The 21,138-nt window shown below is 50.8% G+C and overlaps 1 protein-coding gene across 1 annotated transcript in view; it reads right to left on the reverse strand.

Annotated features, from left to right (window-relative positions):
• LIMD1 (LIM domain containing 1) overlaps nt 1–20,762 on the reverse strand; it is a 71,837-nt gene extending 51,075 nt beyond the window's left edge. Inside the window, exon 1 of the mRNA XM_064274677.1 lies at nt 18,877–20,762. Within this exon, the coding sequence (XP_064130747.1) occupies nt 18,877–20,281 (1,405 nt within the window). The 5' untranslated portion in view covers nt 20,282–20,762. The remainder of the gene's footprint in view (nt 1–18,876) is intronic.
• Between the last annotated feature and the right edge of the window lie 376 nt (nt 20,763–21,138).

Consider the following 21,138-nt stretch of genomic DNA (forward strand, 5'->3'; position numbering starts at 1 on the left):
TGCCTGGAAGCCACCTCCCAGCCTGCCCCCAACTTGGCATCCCCCTAAAATGTGCCTGTAGTGAGGTCCACACACTCAGACAAGGACCAGAGAGCCTGGCCATGGGGCAGGGCACAGGCAGGTCCGTCAGCCCTGGTCCCCAGGTGAGCTGCACCAGAAAGAACCTTCCTCTTGCTTTTCACAACAGTGTTTTTACTTCTCCTCTAACTACCTAAGGACACTTTGGATGCCTGTCTGCATTCAATAAACAGGGAGAGTGTTTTTGTTTTTTCCGTAAATTTTACTTATTTCATTGTTGTTAGTATATAAAGCAAAATATACACCAATTCAACAGTTTCTACATGTACAATTTAGCGATATTGATTATATTCAACTTGTGCAACCATTCTCACCTTCGTTTTCTGAGTCGTCCCTCCCTCTTTAACATAAATTCACTGCCTCCGAAGGTTCCTATCTAATCTTTCAAGTTGCCAGTGTCAATGTGATCCCATATAGATGGTTCTTAAAACAGCATATGCTCATATGTCTTTTTTACTAAGTAAGCTGAACTACTGTTCAGTTTTAAGATGACTCAGGGGTATTTCTGGTTTAAGGTTTAAAGATTATCTCAGGGCAATAGTTTCAGGGGTTCGCCCACCCTCCATGGCTCCAGAAAGTATAGAGTCCACAAGAACTTGAAATTCTGTTCTGTATTTTCTTCCTTTTGATCCAGATTCTTCTATGGAATCTTTGATCAAAATGTTCAGTAGTGGTATCTGGGCACCATCCAGTTCTTCTGGTCTCATGGCAAAGGAGGCAGTTGTTCATGGAGGTTATTAGCCACACATTCCATATCCTCCTCCTGTTCCTGGCTCTCCTTCTTCCTCTCTTGATCCAGGTGGATAGAGACCAATTGTTATGACTTGGGTGGCTGTTTGCGAGCTTTTGAAGACCCCAGACACTATGCAAGGAACTAGGAGGTGGGACAGAAGCACTAAACACGTTATTCATGTCCCATGAGACTGCAACTCTGAATCTCTAAACCAAGGAACCAAATCCCATGAAGTATTCCGTTGTACGTAAGTAGCCTCAGTAGCTACTCTTTTTCTTTTCCTTTTTCTCATTGTTGTAAATATATCCATCACAAACTTTCGCCAATACAACTTTTTACAGGTGTACAACATATTGACAGTAATGACAATAATCAGCTGTGCAACCCTATCCTTAATCAATGTAATTTTTCCATCGTCGTTATACAAGTGTGTTTTTAAGGTACCGGAAAACTGGCTCAGTTACAACTGCCGACTGTTCCATCATGTCCTGTGCGGACACCTTCTGCCTTTGTCGGATGGAGAACACACACATTCCACACACCTGCGTGTGAGCGGGCTGGCCTTCCCCTGTGCCTTGCATATGTCTGAGGATGGCAACCATGACTTCCGTGGACAAATTACACTCCTTTTTTGCATTTGTGAGTCTGAACAAATGGACTGGGCTTGGTTTTCAGATGGGACAGATGAAAGTTCTTTGATACTTTAAAGTCAATAATAATGGCAAGTGGTTGTACGGCAAGCAATCACCAGGCACCATGCCCTGCTCTGAGTGCTTCCTGGACAGCAGCCTGTCCAACAGGAAAATAACTTAGGCCGCACAGGTCATTTTGCTTTTTCCAGTAGTAGCCACGTTTAAAAAGTAAGAAGAAACAGGTGAAACGAATTTTTAATACTATATTTAGCCCAATATATCCAAAATATTATTATTTCAACATACAGTCAATATAAAAAATAAGCTATTGTACATTCTTTTTTCTTTACTAAGTCTTCAACACTCGGACATTTTACACTTTAAAACCAAACCAAACCCACTGTCGCTGAGTCAACTGTGACTCCTAGCGACCCTAGAGAACAGAGCAGAACTGCCCCCATAGCATTTCGAAGTCTGTAATCCTCACAGAAGCAGACTGCCACACCTTTCTCCCCATGGAGTGGCTGGTGGGTTCCAACCACAGACCCTGAGGTTAGCGGCAGAGGGCTTTAGCCTTCTACACTTTAGCACATCTCAACTCAGGCAAGCCCCATTTCAAGTGCTGAGGAGCTGCAAGTAGCCAGTGGCTCCCGTGTTGGCTGGTACAGACACAAAAACCAAAAACCAAACCTGCTGCTGTCTAGTCAATTCTGACTTATAGTGACACAGAGTAGAACTGCCCCATAGAGTTTCCAAGGGGCAGCTGGTGGGTTCAAACTGCCGACCTTTTGGTTAGCAGCCGTAGCACTTAACCACTACACCACCAGGGTTTCCGGTACAGATATACACTACCTCATTGAGTCCTCACAACCACCTCAAACCATTTCACTGATGGAGAAGCTGAGGCAGGGGCATGATGGGGAGCCTGCCCAGGGTCTCACAGCCAGTGGCAGGTCCAGGCTTGGCAGTTCCAGAGCCTACAGGCTCGCGCAGCTTTTCATTCCCACAGACAGCTCCTCGAATCCCGGTTCTAGTATAATATAAAATGTTTTCTCAGGCAAGAACACACGTGCCTGCCAGCACAATCTCCCTGCTCCCATCCAAATCTTCCCGGGACTTTGGTGAGCTGGTCCCTGTTGTTGTTAGATGCCGTTGAGTCGCTTCTGACTCATGGCGACCCCATGTGACGGAGTAGAACTGCCCCATAGGATTTTCTAGGCTGTAATCTTTATGGGAGCAGATCGCCAGGTCTTTCTCCTGTGGAGCCGCTGGGTGGGTTCGAACCACCGACCTTTCAGTTGGCAGCCAAGTGCTTAATCATTTGTGCCACCAGGGCTCCTTGAAGCTGGTCCTAGAGCTCTGCAAAGTTTCCACCCAAACTGTGGTGACCCAACCCCTTCAAGCCCGTCCAACCCTTAACTACCCAAGGTATCTTCTACCCATGTGGGAGAGCTCATCTGAGTAACTCCTGGGTCAGGGAGGGAGGTGGACAGCTAGCTCTGCCTCCTCACCTCCCCAGCACTCACCTGGCAAGTGAATGTGGCTGTGGGTTAACTCTGGAGTGTGTGTATGCTACAGCAGTAACGTCCCCAGTCAAAGCACCAAGATGCAGAGGCAGTGAAGGAATAGTTAGTCCCCTCCCACTTTCTGGCCACAGCACTCACTCATTCTTTCAACAAACACTTATTGAGCATCTGCTGTGTGCCAGACACTGCTCTAGGCTCTGGTGAAAAAACCGAAAGAAACTTATTCCCAAGGAGCTCACACTCCAGCAGGTGGAGATGGATAAGAAATCTTTGTGCACAAGGAAGCCCCGGTAATTCTAATGCAGTCTCTTGTACATAGTAACCAACCAGTTGCCGTCCAGTCAACTTCCCTCTACTCATGGTGACCCCACGTGTGTCACAGTAGAACTGTGCTTCATAAGGTTTTCAACGGCTGACTTTTCAGAAGTAGATCACCATGGCTTTTTTGAGGTGGCTCTGGGTGGACTTGAACCGCCAGCCTTTTGGTTAGCAGCTGAGCATATTAACTGCAACACCCAGGTACTCAATAAGAGTAGTTAAGGGAATAAATCATTTGAGTTTGGAGCTATTTTTTCTGAATGTAGTGATGGGAAGAGGAGGGTGAAGAGTCTGGGGCAAGTGAGAGCCATAGAACCCAAAAGAAAAGCCAGTGACTCACTTGGGGTTCATGCCCACAACCTGAGCTTCACAACTCTACAGCCCAACCCTGCCAAGCAAGACAGGAAACCATCCAGAGACTCACCCAGATTATGTGCTATCTGACCTCCCCTTCACCTCCAAATGTCGTTGAATCTCAAGTTTACCCTAAGTTACAGGACTTCTCCATGCTTACAGAATTTGTAGGCTCAGCACCTCGGAGGCTCCCCTTCCACCTTGCGTCTGGCTCACCTGCTGCACATTGTATCACCCAAGTCCCTGCCCGATAAGCTCATCCTTCAGCTCTCACAGACAGCTGGGGTCTAGCAAACATCGGCACAGGGTACTGTCAGCTACCGCTGGGTATAAGTCAGGAGAAACTACGTCTATAGCATCCAGTTTCTCAGCCCACTATCGCTGAACAAATGAGGTCATTATAAATACACACCATGACTCATTTACCCAACAGGTGTGTAACAGTAACTTCCACAGACCAGGCCTTGTGCTTTGTGTTTTGAATAGTATCACTAATTCAGGGGTTTGGTTTTTTTTCCTTGTTTCCCTTATTCCTTAAGGGCCACCTTAGAGAGCTTAAATTTTTTTCCAAAAGAATGAAGTTTCATGAGCAAAGTCAATGATGACCAAGTGCATTTAGTCACTTCTGCCGAGACTTGACTCCACTGAGGGAGCCGCCAAGCCAATTTGAAGAGTCCTTGCTGCCCAGTGTGTGCCAATTTAACACACGGTAACTGTGGGTCACACAAAGGCTCTCAGTGCACCAAGGCAAACACAGCTGTGAGTGGGGACAGTGCCTGTGGCCCTCTCTGAGGCTTGGGGCTGAATAAAATTCACTTTCACTGGACAAGAGGTGGATAGCGGGCCTTTGGGCTGCGAAGTGATGGATTGAGGACAGAAATGGCTGGGAGGCTCAGGAAGGCGGCAGCCCTCCCAATCCTAACTACTTGCTCAGGAACTCAGCCAGGCCATCTTTGGGGTCTGGGTTCTGCTCCGAATCAAGACCTACCTGGCAGGGGTGCATGAGAAAGTGAGGCGCAGTGGGCCCAGCGACTCAAGAGATGGTAACTACCTACCAATAATTAAAGTGACTTTGAGACATTAAAAATTCTTATAAATACAGCTAATACTTCCCACCTGTTCAGGTTGGCTCAGAGAAATGCACCCTTATCATCGAGTAAGAGCAAAACAGATAGAGCCTTTCTCAAAGCTCCGTGAGGGGGCACCTCCTCAGACCCAGGGGAGCGTGGAAGCCCAGCTCCTGGGTCTGGACTACTCGGAGGTGTAGCTTACACACCAGAGCTCTCCGTGGAAGACTGAAGCTGCCCCTGTGGGACTCTGCTGGGACTGCACCTTCCCTGATTCCTCTCCCTCTGTCCCCCTGGCCTGCGTCCCCTGGGACCACTGCTTCATAAATCACTTGCATATGAATTCTTGTCTCAGTGTCTGTTTCTAGGGAGCCTGACCGAACCACATAGCTTCAGGAATCTGGCCTAAGCTCGGTGACAAGGCTTTAGAGGCAGCCGGGGTGCAATGAAAACAGCATTATTGAAGGGGGTCCGAAGTCCTGATCTGCTACTCACCCCCAGCTGTGAAGCCCTTGGCAAGTCACCTCACTTCTCCGAGGGACAACTTCTCAACTGTGTGATGTTAACCAGTGAACTAGCTTACTAGTTGCCATAGAGTAAATAGATTTCAACTCATGGCAACCCCACGTGTGTCAGAGCAGAACTATGCTCTATAAGGGTTTCAATGGCTGATTTTTTGGAGGTAGATCACCAGGTCCTCTGGGTGGACTCGAACCTCCAACTTTTCACTTAGCAGCCGAGCATGTTAACCATTTGTACCTCCCTGGGCTTCCTAATCACTGAAAGGACATTTTAGAGGACCATGGAAGTGCATGGGGTGACTCAGCACTGCAGGAACAGGGGTCTCGTCCTAGTCAGCCAGTGGCCCCAATGCCAACACAGAGCCCGACACAGAGCAGGCACCCAGGTACATCATGGCGCTAAACGGGAGGAGTGCGGTCCAGGCACGCCAGGCCAACTCAAAGAAGTGGTGCTGCCTGGTATGTGCTGATTTTTTAAAAATTGTTTTGTCATGGTAAAAAAATACATAACAAAACATTTGCTATTTCAGCATTTTTTACACGTACAATTCAGTGACACTGACTACGTTCATTACATCGTGCAACCAGCACCACTGTTTCCAGATTATTCCATCACCATTAACAGCAGCTCAGTGTCCCCTAAGCAATGCCAGTGTGCGTTAACGTAACACAGTATAAGCAATGGCACTGTGTCTAATTTAACACGGTAGAGCCGAGCCGCCCAGTGACCCATCTCCCTTGCTCACTTGCTTCTAAAGCAAACTTCGGCATTCCACACGTGTTTTTCACACCCTCCCCGCCCCAGGCTTCTCCACTGTCGCTGGCTTCCCTGCCAGCAAACTAAGGAAATGCTTCCAAGTTCAACTGACACATGCCCCCGTGACACACACACAGCAGGTCCTGCCTCTAACCACCATCGCCTTCGGAGCCAAGAGTCTGCTCCCAGCCAACAGCCCCAAACCCAAAACTGGCTCTGGAGGCTCACAGCACAGGAAAGAAAATGGAATGATAATAAGCACAGGACATTCAATTCCCACAAGATGAGGAAATCGAGGGCAGAAAAGTGGAACCCCTGGCCCCGCTTGCACAGCCAGAAAGCGCCATGATCACGCAGCCAGGACGCTTAGTGTGAAGATATCGCTGTCACCTGGGCTTTCCCGAAATTCATCTCCTTCCAAATTCACAAGCTTACTGCATCATTCGGAAGCAACGGGAACTAAGGGGGTGGGCAGGCTGTGGGGAGAACAGACAACATTTCAGCAGACACAAATCCCCAACCTGATCCTCCAGTCCTATACCCCGGGTGAGCCCTATGATCATGTGAGCAAATGCTGCCACAGCTGGGTTCCACCCTGCTGAAAGGAAATCCACACACTCAGCTGACAGGGCGGGGTGGCGCAGGAGAACAGGGAAGTTGCTGTGTTACGGTCCGAAGGGGCTCAGGCAACAAAACACAAACCCGCTACTGTACTATCAATGCTGAAATGGCCATTACCATGGCTGTCCGGCCCAGAGCCTGCTTATAGGAGGGGTGCCTCGTCCACTACTGTTGTTAGCTACCGTCAAGTCACCCCCCCAACTCATGGCAACCCCATGCACCCCAGAAGGAAACAGTGCCGGTCCTTCGCCATCCCAGTCATCAGTTACGGATCTCCCTGTTGTAATCCCTAGGGTTTTCACTGGCCGGCTTTTGAAGTAGATTGCCAGGGTTTTCTTCCTAGTCTGTCTTAGTCTGGAAGCTTTGTTGAAACCCATTCAGCATCATAGCAACACGCAAGCCTCCACTGACAGATGGGTAGTGGCTGTGCGTGAGGTACGTTGGCTGGGAATCGAACCTGGGCCTCCCGCGTGCAAGGTGAGAATTCTACCACTGAACTACCACTTCCTTTAGGCTCTGTCTGTTAGGGTCCTCTCAAAATACTGTCACTATACCTCCCAGAACAGGCTGCAGGGCGGACCCACATTACGCTCAAGTCCCCTCCTTTTTTTTTTTTAAATATTTTATTTTATTGTGCTTTAGGTGAAAGTTTATAGAGCAAATTACTTTCTCCTTAAACAATTAATACACAAGTTGTTTTGTGACATTGGCTGCCAACCCCTTGATGTGTCAACACTCTCCCCTTCTCCACCCTGGGTTCCCTTCAAGTCCCTTCCTCTTAAATGACAGCATCATGGCAGGCTTCCAGGACTTTCTACACGTTACAAATACATGTTTCGGGGAAGAAGGTAGAGGCCCCTGAAATGCTCCCGACCAACTTCCAGTAGCAGAGTAACCCATCCTTGCTCTCCTGGGACAGGCACAGAACAAGACAGATAAGGAAAGGACTCAGCCAAGTCTAAACTCTCAGCTCCCGAAACTCAAAAATAACCTGGCTGTGGAGCCTAAAGTCCTCCCTTTGAACACTCAAGCATGACCTGAGACTCATTGTCCAGGTGGTTTCCCTGTGAGGGGAAAATGGAAAACAAACACTGGAGCCCATTTAAACATTTGCTGGCAGGACTACCTTGCCGTTGACAGGCCTGGGAAACTCTGGTGGCCTGTTTTGTTTTAGGGGAAGGTTTCTGTTCAGTTTGGCAGATGGACTCTAGGCAGAGTTTCATCCAACATTTGGTTCTAAGCACCTTTCTGCACACAGCCTGGAGCTGACCCTCAGACCAAGGCACCCTGGCTATGCGCTGGGATACACCTATCCTTGCCCACAGCACTTTGGGGTGTCACATAAAGCAGCCCAAAGGACACAGCATGCTCGCCCTAACCCACATTCTTCAGAAGAACACGAGAACTCAGGGAATTGAGGGGCTGTGGGCAGTCAAGGCCACTGAGCAGCTTGTGTGCCTCTAAGCTTCTGTGGCTCGTCACTGCCCTGTAGGGAGGTGCTCATACCTGACAGGCTTCTGGTGGTGAGAGGGACCTGAGTGAAGGCTCTGGCTGCAAGAGTGGGACCTAGCTCCTCCAGCCAGCTCAGGCAGCCCTCCACGCCCAGCCTTCATCGTTGCTCAAGGGCCAGAGGTGACCTCAACTCTGACCTACTCATGGCCTCAGGCCCCCTTGAGTCCCCTTTGTCAGAAAGACATTGCATTTCCAGGAGCTGGGAGGATCTCAGACTCAGAAGCCAGACTGCCTGGGTTTGAGTTCAGCAAAGCTGTTTAATAAACATATTAGGCAGGTTACTTAACCTCTATGTAGCTCAGTTTCCCTATCTGTAAAATGAGGATAATAAAATGGGGTTGTCAGGAGGATTACACAAGTTAACACAAGTAAGATGCTTAGAAAAGGGCCAGGCACAGAGTAACTGCTCAACAAATTCTAGCAAAACTATCTCAGTGTCAGACCCCCAGCTAAAAATCTCTTCTCCTTTCCCCTTCAAACCCTAACTGAAGCCAGGCATTCTTTGAACAGACATCACTGAGCCCACACCATGTGGGCACTGGAGACAGAGAAGCGAAAGACCAGCCTCACAGTGCCAGGCTCAGGCCACAGACCTGGGTCAAATGACCAGGCCTGAGACCCAGCAGCACAGAGGGCACCAATGGAGCCAGAAAGGCGGCATGAGATGTGCCAGCAAAAACAAGGAGGCCGAGCCTCACAAACCAGGACTCCCAGCTGTCCCCGGCATTAAATATGCCACGTTTAATGAGAATAAGAGCCTCGAAAGGCCTCTAAGGGTTGGTAGCCATTGTAATATCAGTGGCTCACCACATCTGGTTATTTCTTCCAGGAGACGTTTACTCCCTTCTAATCTTGCTTTAATTAGATACACTCCTCAGAGCAAATTGGCCCCAAGCTCAGTAAATGATTCTACATTTGGCCAAAGATCCAAGAACGGCAGCTTATGATGCATCCCGCATCACTAGGGGGTTCCGGCCACCCCTTGGCACCTGAGAACTTTCTGCAGAGCATCTTAATACTGATGATTCCAAGGGTGGCAGGAATAGGAGTGACTCACGTGTCTTCTTTTAAGCACAAGTATTTTTCAGAGTACCTAAAGAAAAATGATTACCATTTGTAATGGAAAATGTAACTGTAACTAAAAAAAAAAAAATTGCTTTTTAATTCCATAGAGGTCTAGAAGGGGGACGGGTGCTAGGACGCTCAGTTCCCTGCCTTTGCCGGCTCTTGGCCGCTACCAACAACGATACTGCCCAGTCCCTGGCTGGTTAAAATCCAGGCATCTAAGTGGGCCCAATACAACAGTCACAGAGCTTTAGGCCAGAAGGGACCTCGGAGGTCATCTTGGCTCAGCACAGGGGTTGGGGGGCTGCCTGACATCATATCTTGGACTGTTGGGAGGATCAGGCCCAGAGTGCTGGGTTTCCTGACTCCCAAATGCAGGCCTGTCTTCCACAGCTGCACCTCCTACGTGGAAGCCACAAATCAACAGATGTAAAGATGCAAAACTGGGGTTTTTCAAACCTCTGGCAAGAATGGCCATGTCAGAGATCCGTTTCATGCTCTGGGTTATTAAAGGAAAGTGAAGGATGGAAAAAACGAGAAATTCTTTCCTGGTCACAGAGGAATAGAGCAGAAACACACCATCCCAAGAGTAGGAGGGCCCCAGAGAGAACATGACAGGACAAGGCAGATGTCGTGAGAAACCAATGTCAGGACCCACCAGGGCTACGGCTTGAGGCAGACCCAGTCGCCCTGAAGAGGATCAGCAGGTCTGAGCAGCCCCATGCTGGACAGAAGGACGTTCACTGTGGAAAGGCAAGGGCAAGGACTCTGTGCTGGGAAGGAACTCAACACGCTCAGAGGGCAGCAAAGAGGCCAGTGCAGCGGGAGCGCAGTAAGCAAGGCTCACTGAGGGAGGAGACATGTCACGGAAGGAGACAGACCCCAAGGCCACGATTTTATTGTAAGCGCGAGGGCCTCAGTCTTGGTGGCCTTTCCCCAGCACCAAGCCCAGTGCTAAGGGCACACACTGCCCAGTCACCATGGAGTCAGCTCCAACTCATGACAACCCCATGTGTGTCAGAGTAGAAACGTGCTCCATAGGGCTTTCAGTGGCTGATTTTTCAGAAGTAGATCACCAGGCCTTTCTTCCAAGATACTTCTGGGTATACTTGAACCATCGGCCTATCAGATAGCAGCTAAGCGCGTTTACCCCTTGTACCATCCAGGGTCCCTGGGGTATAGCAGGTGCCTGATAGATACACATCTTGTTGATTCGCGGACTGAGTGAAAAGATGAGCCGCTCTGAAAGAAGTTTGGGAACTTCCTCATTGTCTGTCCCTCGAAACCTCAGAAAGCCCTGAAGAGAAATGCTGTGGAGAGAGCTAGAGGGTAGGGGCGGTGCTAAGGTATGTGAGGAAAAGTCACATGGTGGTTGAGCTCTGACCACTGGTCACACAGGAGTAACCACCATTCCAGAAGAGGGCCTGGTAGCCCAGGAGGGCGCTCGATGGAGCTGGCCCCATGCTGGTATCACCGACTCCAGCTATTCCAGCTTGACTTCGCTCAAGCAGTCTCTGCTCATCTCAAACTGCGCCATAACGCATCTAAAAAAACTGTTTTTTTTTTCTTAAGTTTTAAAAGTTACTTGAAATTACATTTTGCTCAAAACTCATCTGTGCTATATAAGAGGTCAGGATTGTGGTAATCTTTGGAAGGTGACAGCCACTAGACCTGGACACAAGGGGCCCCCTCAGGTGCGGGTCATGCTGTTTCTAACCTGGGCGCTGGTGACATGGATGTGTTCACTCTGTGAAAATTTATGGAGCTGTACACCTACAACGTGTGTATTATACTTCAGTAAAGAGTGAAAAACATATGCCTGCCTGATTTTGAGGGAAAGGCTGCCTGGTCTATTAAAAAAAAATGTACACAGGCTGCCCAGTTTCTAAAAGGTTCAGTGTCCCCACATCCCCATTGTGCACCTGCAGGGCTAGACAGCCAGCAGAGGAATCTTGGACGGCATTCAAAAAAACTCACCCAAGAATCGAAAATTTACTCCCATGGCAATGGAAGCCTGGACTCAGTAAGCTCAAATCACAACACCAAAAAAAAAAAAAAAAAAAAGCCATTGCTGTTGAGTTGGTTCCAACTCCTGACAATTCCAAGTGTTACAGAGTAAAACTCCATAGGGTTTTCTTGGCTGCAATCCCTATGAAAGCAGGTCACCAGGCCTTTCTTCTGTGGTACTGCTGGGTGGGGTCGACTGCCAACCTTAACAGCCAGGTGCAAACCGCCTGTACCACCCAGGGACCTAAGCTGCGACACAACATCCCCAAAAGGAATTTTGGTAGAAGTTTCTAGGTAAGCTGGCTCCGAATCACACTTGGTCATGCTGGTTATTTAGATACAGCCAGCAAGCGGATATCTTCAGCCACCTTCTACTTCAGCACTTGGTTTGTTTACCGAGGCACCCAATATTTGGAGGGAGGGAGCAGGAAAGGTAGATGACTGTGACCCCTGGGGTGCACAGACGGGCTCCTGTTCTGGAATTCTCGAAGTGCCACTCTATTACAGGATTGGACTTATAACTTGCTTTTATACAACAAAATGCTCTGAAACCACTCTCAATTTGTCCTTCACAGCTTGGATTAAGCCCCATATTCCACACGCAACAATAAAGTCAGATAAAAAACGCTTAAAGGATCATTAGGACAATGAGCAGCTCAATGTTTAAGGGCCTGTCAGATGGAAGGAGCAGAAAGAACATGTCTGTGTTTGGGCCGCTTATTGAACCTTGCCCATTGCCAGTAAAATGAAATCTGCGGGGGCAGGCTCCCTGGCCCCTAGTGGAGGCAGGGCCGCACCTAGGAGGAGTCACACCTGTGTTCAGGCTCCCGGGCTAAGGTAGCTTTCTGGGTTCGTTACCACGGCAGGAACATCTACCAAAGGCAGGAAAACTGAAGGCAAGGCCAGCCTGTTCTCTCTCCATGCAGGGTGGGGAGGGGCCCCCACCATCCACATGCTGGGAAAAGGAGACCCTGGAATCAGCTTATTCTTGCCCTTCTCTGCCTCTGGCTAAGCCTTCTCCCCTCTAGGGCAGAGTGTGGCTCTCTCCTGGGTGGCCCTGGCTTCCCTTACGGTACTCAGGGGGCCGTGCAATGACTGACCACCCAGGCCCACCCACAGCCAGGAGGGAAGGCGCAGAGAGGTTATGGTTCAGACACAAAGGCCCAGAGTCCTGAACTTGGGGGAAGCAGGTCAAAGGATCCTGGATCTGGAAGAGCGGAGAGCCACTGCCGCTGCCCTCAGCAGGTGGATGAAGAGTGACTGAGGGACAAACAAAAGGCGTCCAACTCGGGCCCTGTCCTAGGCTGGTTCTCTAGAGGAACAAAACCAGTGGAATGTATGGATATAAATATACGGAGAGAGATTTATTTCAAGGAAATGGCTCATGCAGTTGTAGAGGCTGGCAAGTCCCAAATCCGTGGGCCAGGCGTCAGGCCAGAGGCTTCTCCTGACTCACATTGTTGCAGGGGCGGACGAACCCAAAATCGACAGATCGGATGGCAGGCTGCTGGCTCACAGGGCTGCAGAAACTGGCAAATCTCAAAATCTGCAGGTCAAGTGGCAGGTTGCTAGCTCACGCCCCAAGAATCAGAGGTCAGAGGATGACGAGTCAGACGCAGGATTGAGAGGGAGTGGGCTTTGCTGGGACATCCACATACACTGGATGCAGGCCACACTCCTAGGGAAACATTCCTTTCAACTGATTGGCTGCTCACATCAGATCACAATATGGAGGATGATTACACAGTATCTGCCAAACCACTGAGAATCATGGCCTAGCCAAGTTGACATATAACCTTAACCATCACAGTTCACCCCTTATCAACTTGGCATCTGTACATGTCTCCTTAAACCACACATAATCTCTGAATAAAGACAATTATAAAGTCATATTTGCACCTAACATGATACAACTAACATGCATACAATTGAAAACATACTAGCCCTGTTTACATCTTATATTTTATAAGTAAAAAAACAAAAAAATTTGATGCACACATACCAGGAACGAATACTCATAACAATTATATCCCTCGTTTCTGCAACTGGTCACATGGTTGTAATTGGTATTTAGAACTACCTTCTTCCACCACCCATTCTGTATTCCCTTTCTCCTCAGTAAGTACCTCAGCGGGTCATAGTTCTTTGCCTGGTAGGGTGACCCAAACCAATCTGGGCCATTTGTAGTCATGCCAGAACTGGGTTGCTGTAGTTTTCTGTTGACTTTAATCACAGGGCATGGTAGTACTAAGAGGCACCCAAAGGGACCTCCTGCCTTCCAGGCGTAGTCTTCTTTACCTCCATCACGTAATATCAATCCACTTTCCCCTTGGTAATCAGGATCAGTCACACCAACCAGCCAAACCATGACAATCATGGCCTAGCCAAGTTGACAAATAACCTTAACCATCACAGACCCCAAAGACTACCTACAACCGCCATTTGAGCAGTCAGACATGGAGAAGGAAAGGCACAGGAGCCAGTCACAGCATCACTATTGAGAGCTGTGTGGTCTTGAGCAAGCATTTAACCTCTCTGGCCTCAGTTCCTCGATTTGGTGCCTATGTCACACCTGGCTATGAAGGCTAAATGACAACAGTGTCACAAAGCACTTTCCCCAATGCCTGGCACACCACAGGACAGTGGCTAATATCAGTATCGTAGTGCTCAAGGCCACATACTCTTAACTTTCCCGAGAACGAGAGCTGTGGTGGACGTGGCAATGCACAACCCAGGTCTCCCTGCAGTGAACGACTTGCTGCTCTGGCTGCCACCAGGTGGCCGTAACCTGCCAGCCCCTTCAGGGATTGCCTCAGCTCCAGAAAGCCATCTCACCTGAGGACACCCCTTCCCTGGGCGGCCACATCCAGTGATCCATGGGGGCGTATGAAGGCTGGGCCATTTAGGCCCAACTCAGGGCAATTCTGAGGGGCTTTTCTGCCTCCAAACTCCCTTAGGATCGACCAAAGCTTGTCAGGCCGGCACCACAGCTGGAACTCTCTCTGCCCAGTCCTACTCCTCTCCCTCCCTCCTCAAGTATTGATCACATACACACACACAAACACACACACACACACACACAACCAGTTGCCATGGAGTTGACTCCTACTCATGACGACCCTATGTGTGTCAGAGTAGAAATGTTCTCCATAGCATTTTCAATGGCTGATTTTTTGGACGTAGATTGCCAGGCCCTTCTTCCAAGGCACCTCTGGGTAGATTCACACCTCCATTACCAGCCGAGCATGACATGAGCACTCCCTAATAAGCCCACTGGACACCAGACTGTCTCAGAGTTGGCTTCGCAGGGAACCCAGTCTGTGACAACTGGTTTTTGTGTGCCTTTTTTCCTTGGAAAGGGAGGAGAGAGTCAGTGTGAGGAAGACAAGAGGACATGGTGGAGGGTCACTTCACCTCTGAGGTGTAAATAGTGGTGTTAAATCAGAAACCACATCACGTGGAACACCTTCCTTCCAAGGTGGGAACCCAACAACACTCTCCAAGCAGCATCAAAATTTTGTCCTTAACTCTTTCCTCATGGGCAGAAGGAGACATCTAAGTGACCACAGAGGATGCTACAGAAGGGAAGGTGGACCCAGCGGGAAGAGGGGAAAGAAACGGTGCCTCTGTGGGACCATATCTAACTAAACCCAGAGACAGTATGGGTATCCCAGGAGAGTTTTGTGATGAGTTATCCCGTAACTGGAAACCAGGGTGTCTTCAGACCCCAACGAGTCCTCAAAGGGGGTAACTGGGCTTCACCAGCTCTTCCCACAATGTCATATAGCAAAAGGACCCCTTTTGTTAGATGCAGTGAGGAGGCCTAGGTTAATCAATCGAAACATCTACTTTCCCTTTGGCTAGAATTACAACTCCAACAGCAACAGGTACACTCTTCTGACCCTCTCCGGCAAGGTCCCCGTACCTTGAAATATTTTTCTATTCGTTAAACAAGTAACGTGCAAGCACAAACACATTTTTTGAGATATTCATCGGCAGGTGTTTCCCAGCACGTGAAACGGCAAAACCAGCATATACTAATAACCAGGCTGGGATTCTAAGTGTCGGGTGCAGACTTGGAGATATGCCATGTGTTGGGGAAAGAGCCTTGGTGGCGCCAAGGTTAAGTGCTCGGCTGCTAATAGAAAGGTCAGCAGTTTGAACCCACCCAGTGGCTTTGTGGCAGGAAAGACCTGGCGATCTGCTCCTGTAAAGATTACAGCCAAGAAAACCCTAGGGGGCAGTTCTACTGTGTCCCATGGGGTCACTATGAGTCAAAAATCAATTCAACAGCATGTAACAACAGTGTGTTAGGGAGAAAAAAATCTCTGAAATGATACCAGATCTAAGGACAGGGCGACAGTCGTGGTGGTAAGCCCATGAGCTGATCCAGCACCTCATTCGAGAGATGAGGGAAGTGAGGCTTGCAGGAGCACACGGTTTGTTCAAGGTCCCACAGCAGGGCTGGGCCAGCATTGGCTGCTGGGTGCTCAGACAGACAAACTTCCACCTGCGTCACAGATGGAAACTCCACAGCCAAAGCAGGAGGACAGCAACCGGGCAACGTCTATATGGCACAAGGCACCGGCCCACAATCCCACTCCTGGGGCTTTAGCCCACAGCTACACTTGCTCCTGGCAGGTGGGCACACTGTAAAGGTCCAACAGGGACGGCCACTTACGTGATCTGGGGCACATCCACACTGTGGTGACACCAAGGCTATCAACACGTGCTGCCGCGGGACAACTGCCAAGGCACACTGTGTGGTGGAAATGGCAAAGAGCAGGTGGAAGCACGACAGCACTGTGAGATAGATATATTTATATTCATCATACCCAGAAGGACACTTGATGAGTAACAGGGGTGGGAAGGAGAGTAATATCTCACCGGACATGCTTTATGTAGCTATTGAATTTTCTACAGGTGAATATAACGCTTTAAAGGTAAAAAAAACCTATAGCCATCGAGTCCATTCCAGCTCATGGCGACCCTGTAGGACAGAGTAGAACTACCCCACAGGGTTTCCAAGGAGTGGCTGGTAAATTCGCAAGGCTGACCTTCTGGTTAGCAGCCGAGCTTTTTAACCAGTGCCGCACCAGGGCTCCCAAAAAATAATTAATTAAATAAACAGGTTTCAAAGCTGTGCTCAGGAGGCAGTTTCGCGATGCTGGCTAGATGCCTGGGCACAGGGGCTGCGTGGTCAGGTTCAAATCCCAGAACTACTTGTGAGATCATGGAGAGTAATCTCTCCTCCCTCAGCTTGAATTTCCTCATCAGTAAAATGGCCAAAATGTTAGAACTTGCTGCCTAAGGTTGTTGAGCCAAATAAGTTAAATAATCAGCATCAAGCATCTAGTGGCCTGGAGCAGTCTCCCAGGTTCCTCCCTGCCTAGCGCACCCTTTCCACAGGCAGCTGTGTGATCCCCTCCTCACCTCCTTCAAGCCTTTGTTCAGATGCTACCTTCTCCGTGAGATGTTCCCTGGCCACTCACTGATTTAAAACTGCAAACCTCCCGCCCACCCCTGCCCTGGCTCCATCCCCTTCCACTACCTTATTTCTCACTCTACTATTTGCTTGAAACCCTGGTGGCACAGCGGTAAAGAGCTCAGGCTGCTAACCAAAAGGTTGGCGGGTCAAACCCACCAGCCGCCCCTTGGAAACCCTATGGGGCAGTTCTATCCTGTCACTGTGAGTCAGAATCGACTGACTGGCAATGGGTTACTACTTTTTTATTTAATTTTGTTCATTTTTCATCTTATCTAGGAGGGCAGAGGCTTTTGTCTGTCCTCTTAACTGCTATAACCCCAAAGCCGAGCACAGAGCATGGCACAAAGCAGACACTCAAGAAATAGATGACATTTGCACTCGACTACTAACCTAAAGATTAGCAATTTGAACCCACCAAGTGGTATCACGGAAGAAGGGCCTGGCAATCTGCTTCCATAAAAATAACAGCCAAGAAAACCCCACAGAGCACAGTTCTACTCTAACACATGGGCTCACCATAAGTCAGAATCAACTCAACGGCAATGGGTTTTTTGGATTTTGGTTAGCCAATATCATCACTCTGATCCAAAATGTAAACTTGCATCCTTGAGTACATACAACTGCCATTTTGTTTTCAATAAGCTCAAAATAAAAAATCAAATAAAATTTTAAATTAAAATACCCACAATATTTCCAGCTAACAGCGAGCCTATAAAGAAGAGACAGTTCATGGTACGATGGTGATACAATTTAAATGAAAAATTAAACCAGCAAATAGTAACCCGACCACTGCCCAGCATGGTGTGAGAGCTTATTCTCATAAGGTTCCTTTGAGGAGCCAGGGTTTCGACCAGGGGCCCATGTCTTGGACTCCTGTCCCTCCAAGCACCCTGGGACAGAATCATTCAGTTACAGAGACAAGAGTAGGCTGGAGCAGTCCCCCAGGTTTCCCCCTGCCCAGAACACCCTTTCCACAGGCAGGTGCATGGTCCCCAGCTCACCTCCTTCAAGTCTTTGTTCAGGCGCTACCTTCCCTGCCCCCTGCTCTCCTCCATTCTGTGAAGCTGCTGCCCTGACGGGACTCCGGGCTTCCCAGGGCTCTCAAGCCTCATGTGGGGAAATCATAACCCAAATATCCAAAGTCCAAAAAGGAGGGGGAAAAACCCCCTCAGTCTCTCTAAGAACAGGCTGTTCTGTAGCTGGCTCTCCTACGAGATGCCTATATCATTACTGAACATATAGGGACTGTCTCTCTGCGTCCAAACCCTGTGCAGAGAAAAAAAGCTGAAGCCAGCAATCTCCGAGAGTTTGTAGCTTTAAAGAGAGAAGAAAACAAAACCTGTACCTCTGAGTAAAACCAGCAAGGAGCACCTTCCATCCTCTCATGAGCCACCTCGGGTCAGCCCACGGCTGTGGGTGTAACCTGGCTGCTGGTACCCAGGGGTGGGGCTGAACTGGAGGCAGCTGGTCCAGCAGTTCTCAAGCCACCCTGCCCCACATCAGGACCAGCTGGCCATCTGTGAACTCACTGATTGTGGGGTCCCACCCCAGAGTTTCTGACTCAGCAGGTCTGGGGTAGGGCTCAAGAATGTGTACTTCTAACCAGTTCCCAGCCAAAGAGATGCTGCTGGTTCAGCAGCCACACTCTGAGACCCACCGCTCTAGGGCAGAGTCTTCCTTCCATGCTGGCGTTTCACCCACCTCAGCTGCACACAAGTACCTGTGTATACACACACACATTGGTCGGAAGCCCCTGCTCCATCCGCTGGTCCTCAAATAGCCAGCCTTACCTGGCCAACTACTGACAGGACGCTTGGGGGGATCTGGCCCTGAGACAGTCGCTTTAGTTCAAGTCCAGCAGGACTCTGTCACTCCAAGAGGCTCACCTGAAACTCCTGAAGTCCGGAGTCACAGCGTTTCCCTTTTCTGACAGTAATCATGAGCAGTCCCACCCTGCTTCACCCTTCACACATGGGTAACCCCCAGCTGCAACATCCGCTTTCTGCCCAGGGATGCTTTCAAGTTTCTGAATCAGAAGCAGCAGCAGAAAGAGGAAGCCTCCCCTTTGCCTCCCCCCACCAAAAAAAAAGGCAGGGCCCTGGAAGAGAACTGCAGCATCCCTAGTGGAGGGCACTTCCCCCCAAGCACAGGGACCCCATCGCCCCACTCTGGGCAACTTTACCAGCCTTTCACTCACCAAAGTAATCAGCCTTCGGGCGGGCATCCATCTCCAGCTCCAGGTGCTGGGTGAGGGCTTCTAATTTCAATTCGGCGGCCGATGGTCCGAGCTCAGGGCCAGTGACAAGGGTCTGGCAAGGAAGCCTCACCCTAGGGGGACTAGGGCTCTCTGGGAGCACAGGCCCCAGGCTGCCATCAGGGGACCAGCAAGGGGGACCCTCTTTACAAGATACCTCAGGCAGGGTGGACATCACTGGATGGACAAGGTTGGTGGGGCTGAGCTTAGGACCAGTGCCAGGGTCTGTGCTGCCGGGTTTGGGACCTAGCCTAGAAGCCACAGCCTTCTGTGAGCTGTCCATGCCTGCAGACGAGGATGACAGGGCAGAACTAGAAAGGTAAGATTTGGGGCCATCTGGGAACCAGGGTTGCGGGTCCACAGTAGCTTTGGACATCACACCGGAAACCTCACTCCCCTCCCCTGAGTTTGTTCTTGGAAGAACTCCTTGACGGGTGCAGCTCAGGGTGAGGGGTGCCGAGAAAGAAGGAGCCCTGGACTGAGCAGGCCCCAGGGGAGGCCCATTTTCTGGGCCTGGGGAAGGGAGTCCAGAGTTCACCCGCTGGGAGGAGGAGGTGGACCAAGGGCCCGCTGGTTTCTCACTACCATGGCCACCAATGCCACCATTCTGGCCACCAAGGCCACTCTCAAACGACCTGCTGGAGCTCTGGGACAGCTGTGGTTGGTACATGCGATGGTCCCCGGAGGGTTTGGGCAGTGATGGGTCACTCCCTGAGGGTCCTGGCCACCCACTCCCTCCATTCGGCCTGATGTTAGGGGATGCTCCCAGCTCGTTGCTGCACTTGGAGCCTGCCAAAGAGAGGTTGTCGTAATAGTCTCCATGAGTGAGGCAGGAAGAGTCCTCGCAGGGAGCCGGAAGGTGGAAAGCAGACATCTCAGAACTCGCCAGACACTTCTCAGAGCCATAGTCCTGACTGCCATGCCTCATGCCACGGGCATACGGCCTGGCCTTCTGCTCCTGCGGTGGGTACAAGGGCTGCATGGCAGTGATGGCGGTGGCTGCCCCAGGTGCCACCGTAGATGCAGCTAGAGGAGGCTTGGCAGCACCATCCAGGGCTAGCTTACTGCCCACACCAGCTTCCCGGTGGGCCTGCAGGCCCAGGCGGCCCCCACCACTGACTGGGGCTCGGCCTCCCCTGGGCAGGGTCTCCTCCTGCAGGAGCTGCTGCTGCTGCTGGAGGTGGATTTTGGCCATCTTGGTGGCGAACACCCTGCGTGTTTCCTCAAACTCAGGGTTGTTGCCCGCACCCTTGTCCACTCGGAAGAGCCCATCCTTGGAGGCCTCATACATGTTCAGGTCCTCAATGAATTTACTGGCCTCCAGGCCCAGGTCCTCGTACTTATCCATGTCGCCGCAGCCAGGTGCTCCGGCCTAGCACGGTGTCCAGTGTGTGCGAGGGGAGCAAGGAAGAGGGAATGCCGGGGAAGGTCCGAGGCTCAAGTCCAGCCCAGGGCAGGTAAAGGCTTCCACCTGTCCAGCATGAGGGTCATGGCCCCAAGCCTTAAGTCCACAGTTGAGGCCTCAAGGCCAAATGGAAGAAGTTTGCTTCCAACTCCCGTTCCCTGGTGCGCATACACGTGGGGTCGCCTGGTGGCGCTTCGCTGTCCACGGCCTGAGGTGCGGAGTTTTTTTTTCTTTCTCAAATCATAAAAGTAAAAAGAAATAATCACCCAAAAAAATCACATCCTCCTCAAGCAACCGAACTCGGAAACCCACAACAAGGCAGCGAGCGGCCGCTGGGCGGGGGACGGTAGAAGCCGGCGGGGCCGGGAGTGTGGAGGCCCGAGCGGAGCGAGGCGCGGCGACCGCAGGCGCAGGCACGTCCCGGGCGCCGACGCTCCCGCTGCTTCCCCCGGGGTCCCCGGAGCTGCGACGCCAGCCGGGGCGGTGAGAGAGCGCGGGCCGGGACGCACGGACCAGCCCGGGGCCGCAGTACCGACCGACCGACGGACGGGCCGCGGCAGGAAGTTCACAGCAGCCGGGGTGGGCGGCCCATTGTCCGATGGCGGCGGAGGCTCGGCGCGCGCGGGCCCAAGGGCGGCGGGACGCGGAAGTGAGCGAGCCGAGCGCAGCCCTCGCCGCTAGCTCGCCAGCCCGGCACGACTGGGGCCCGGGAGGAGGCGGGGGCAGAGGAGGTGACCGAGGGGGCGGAGGTGGCCGAGGGGCGGGGGCGCCGCCGAGGGGCGGGGACGAGGCGCGGGCGG

This window comes from Loxodonta africana, chromosome 22, assembly GCF_030014295.1.
Source record: "Loxodonta africana isolate mLoxAfr1 chromosome 22, mLoxAfr1.hap2, whole genome shotgun sequence".
NCBI lineage: Eukaryota > Metazoa > Chordata > Mammalia > Proboscidea > Elephantidae > Loxodonta > Loxodonta africana.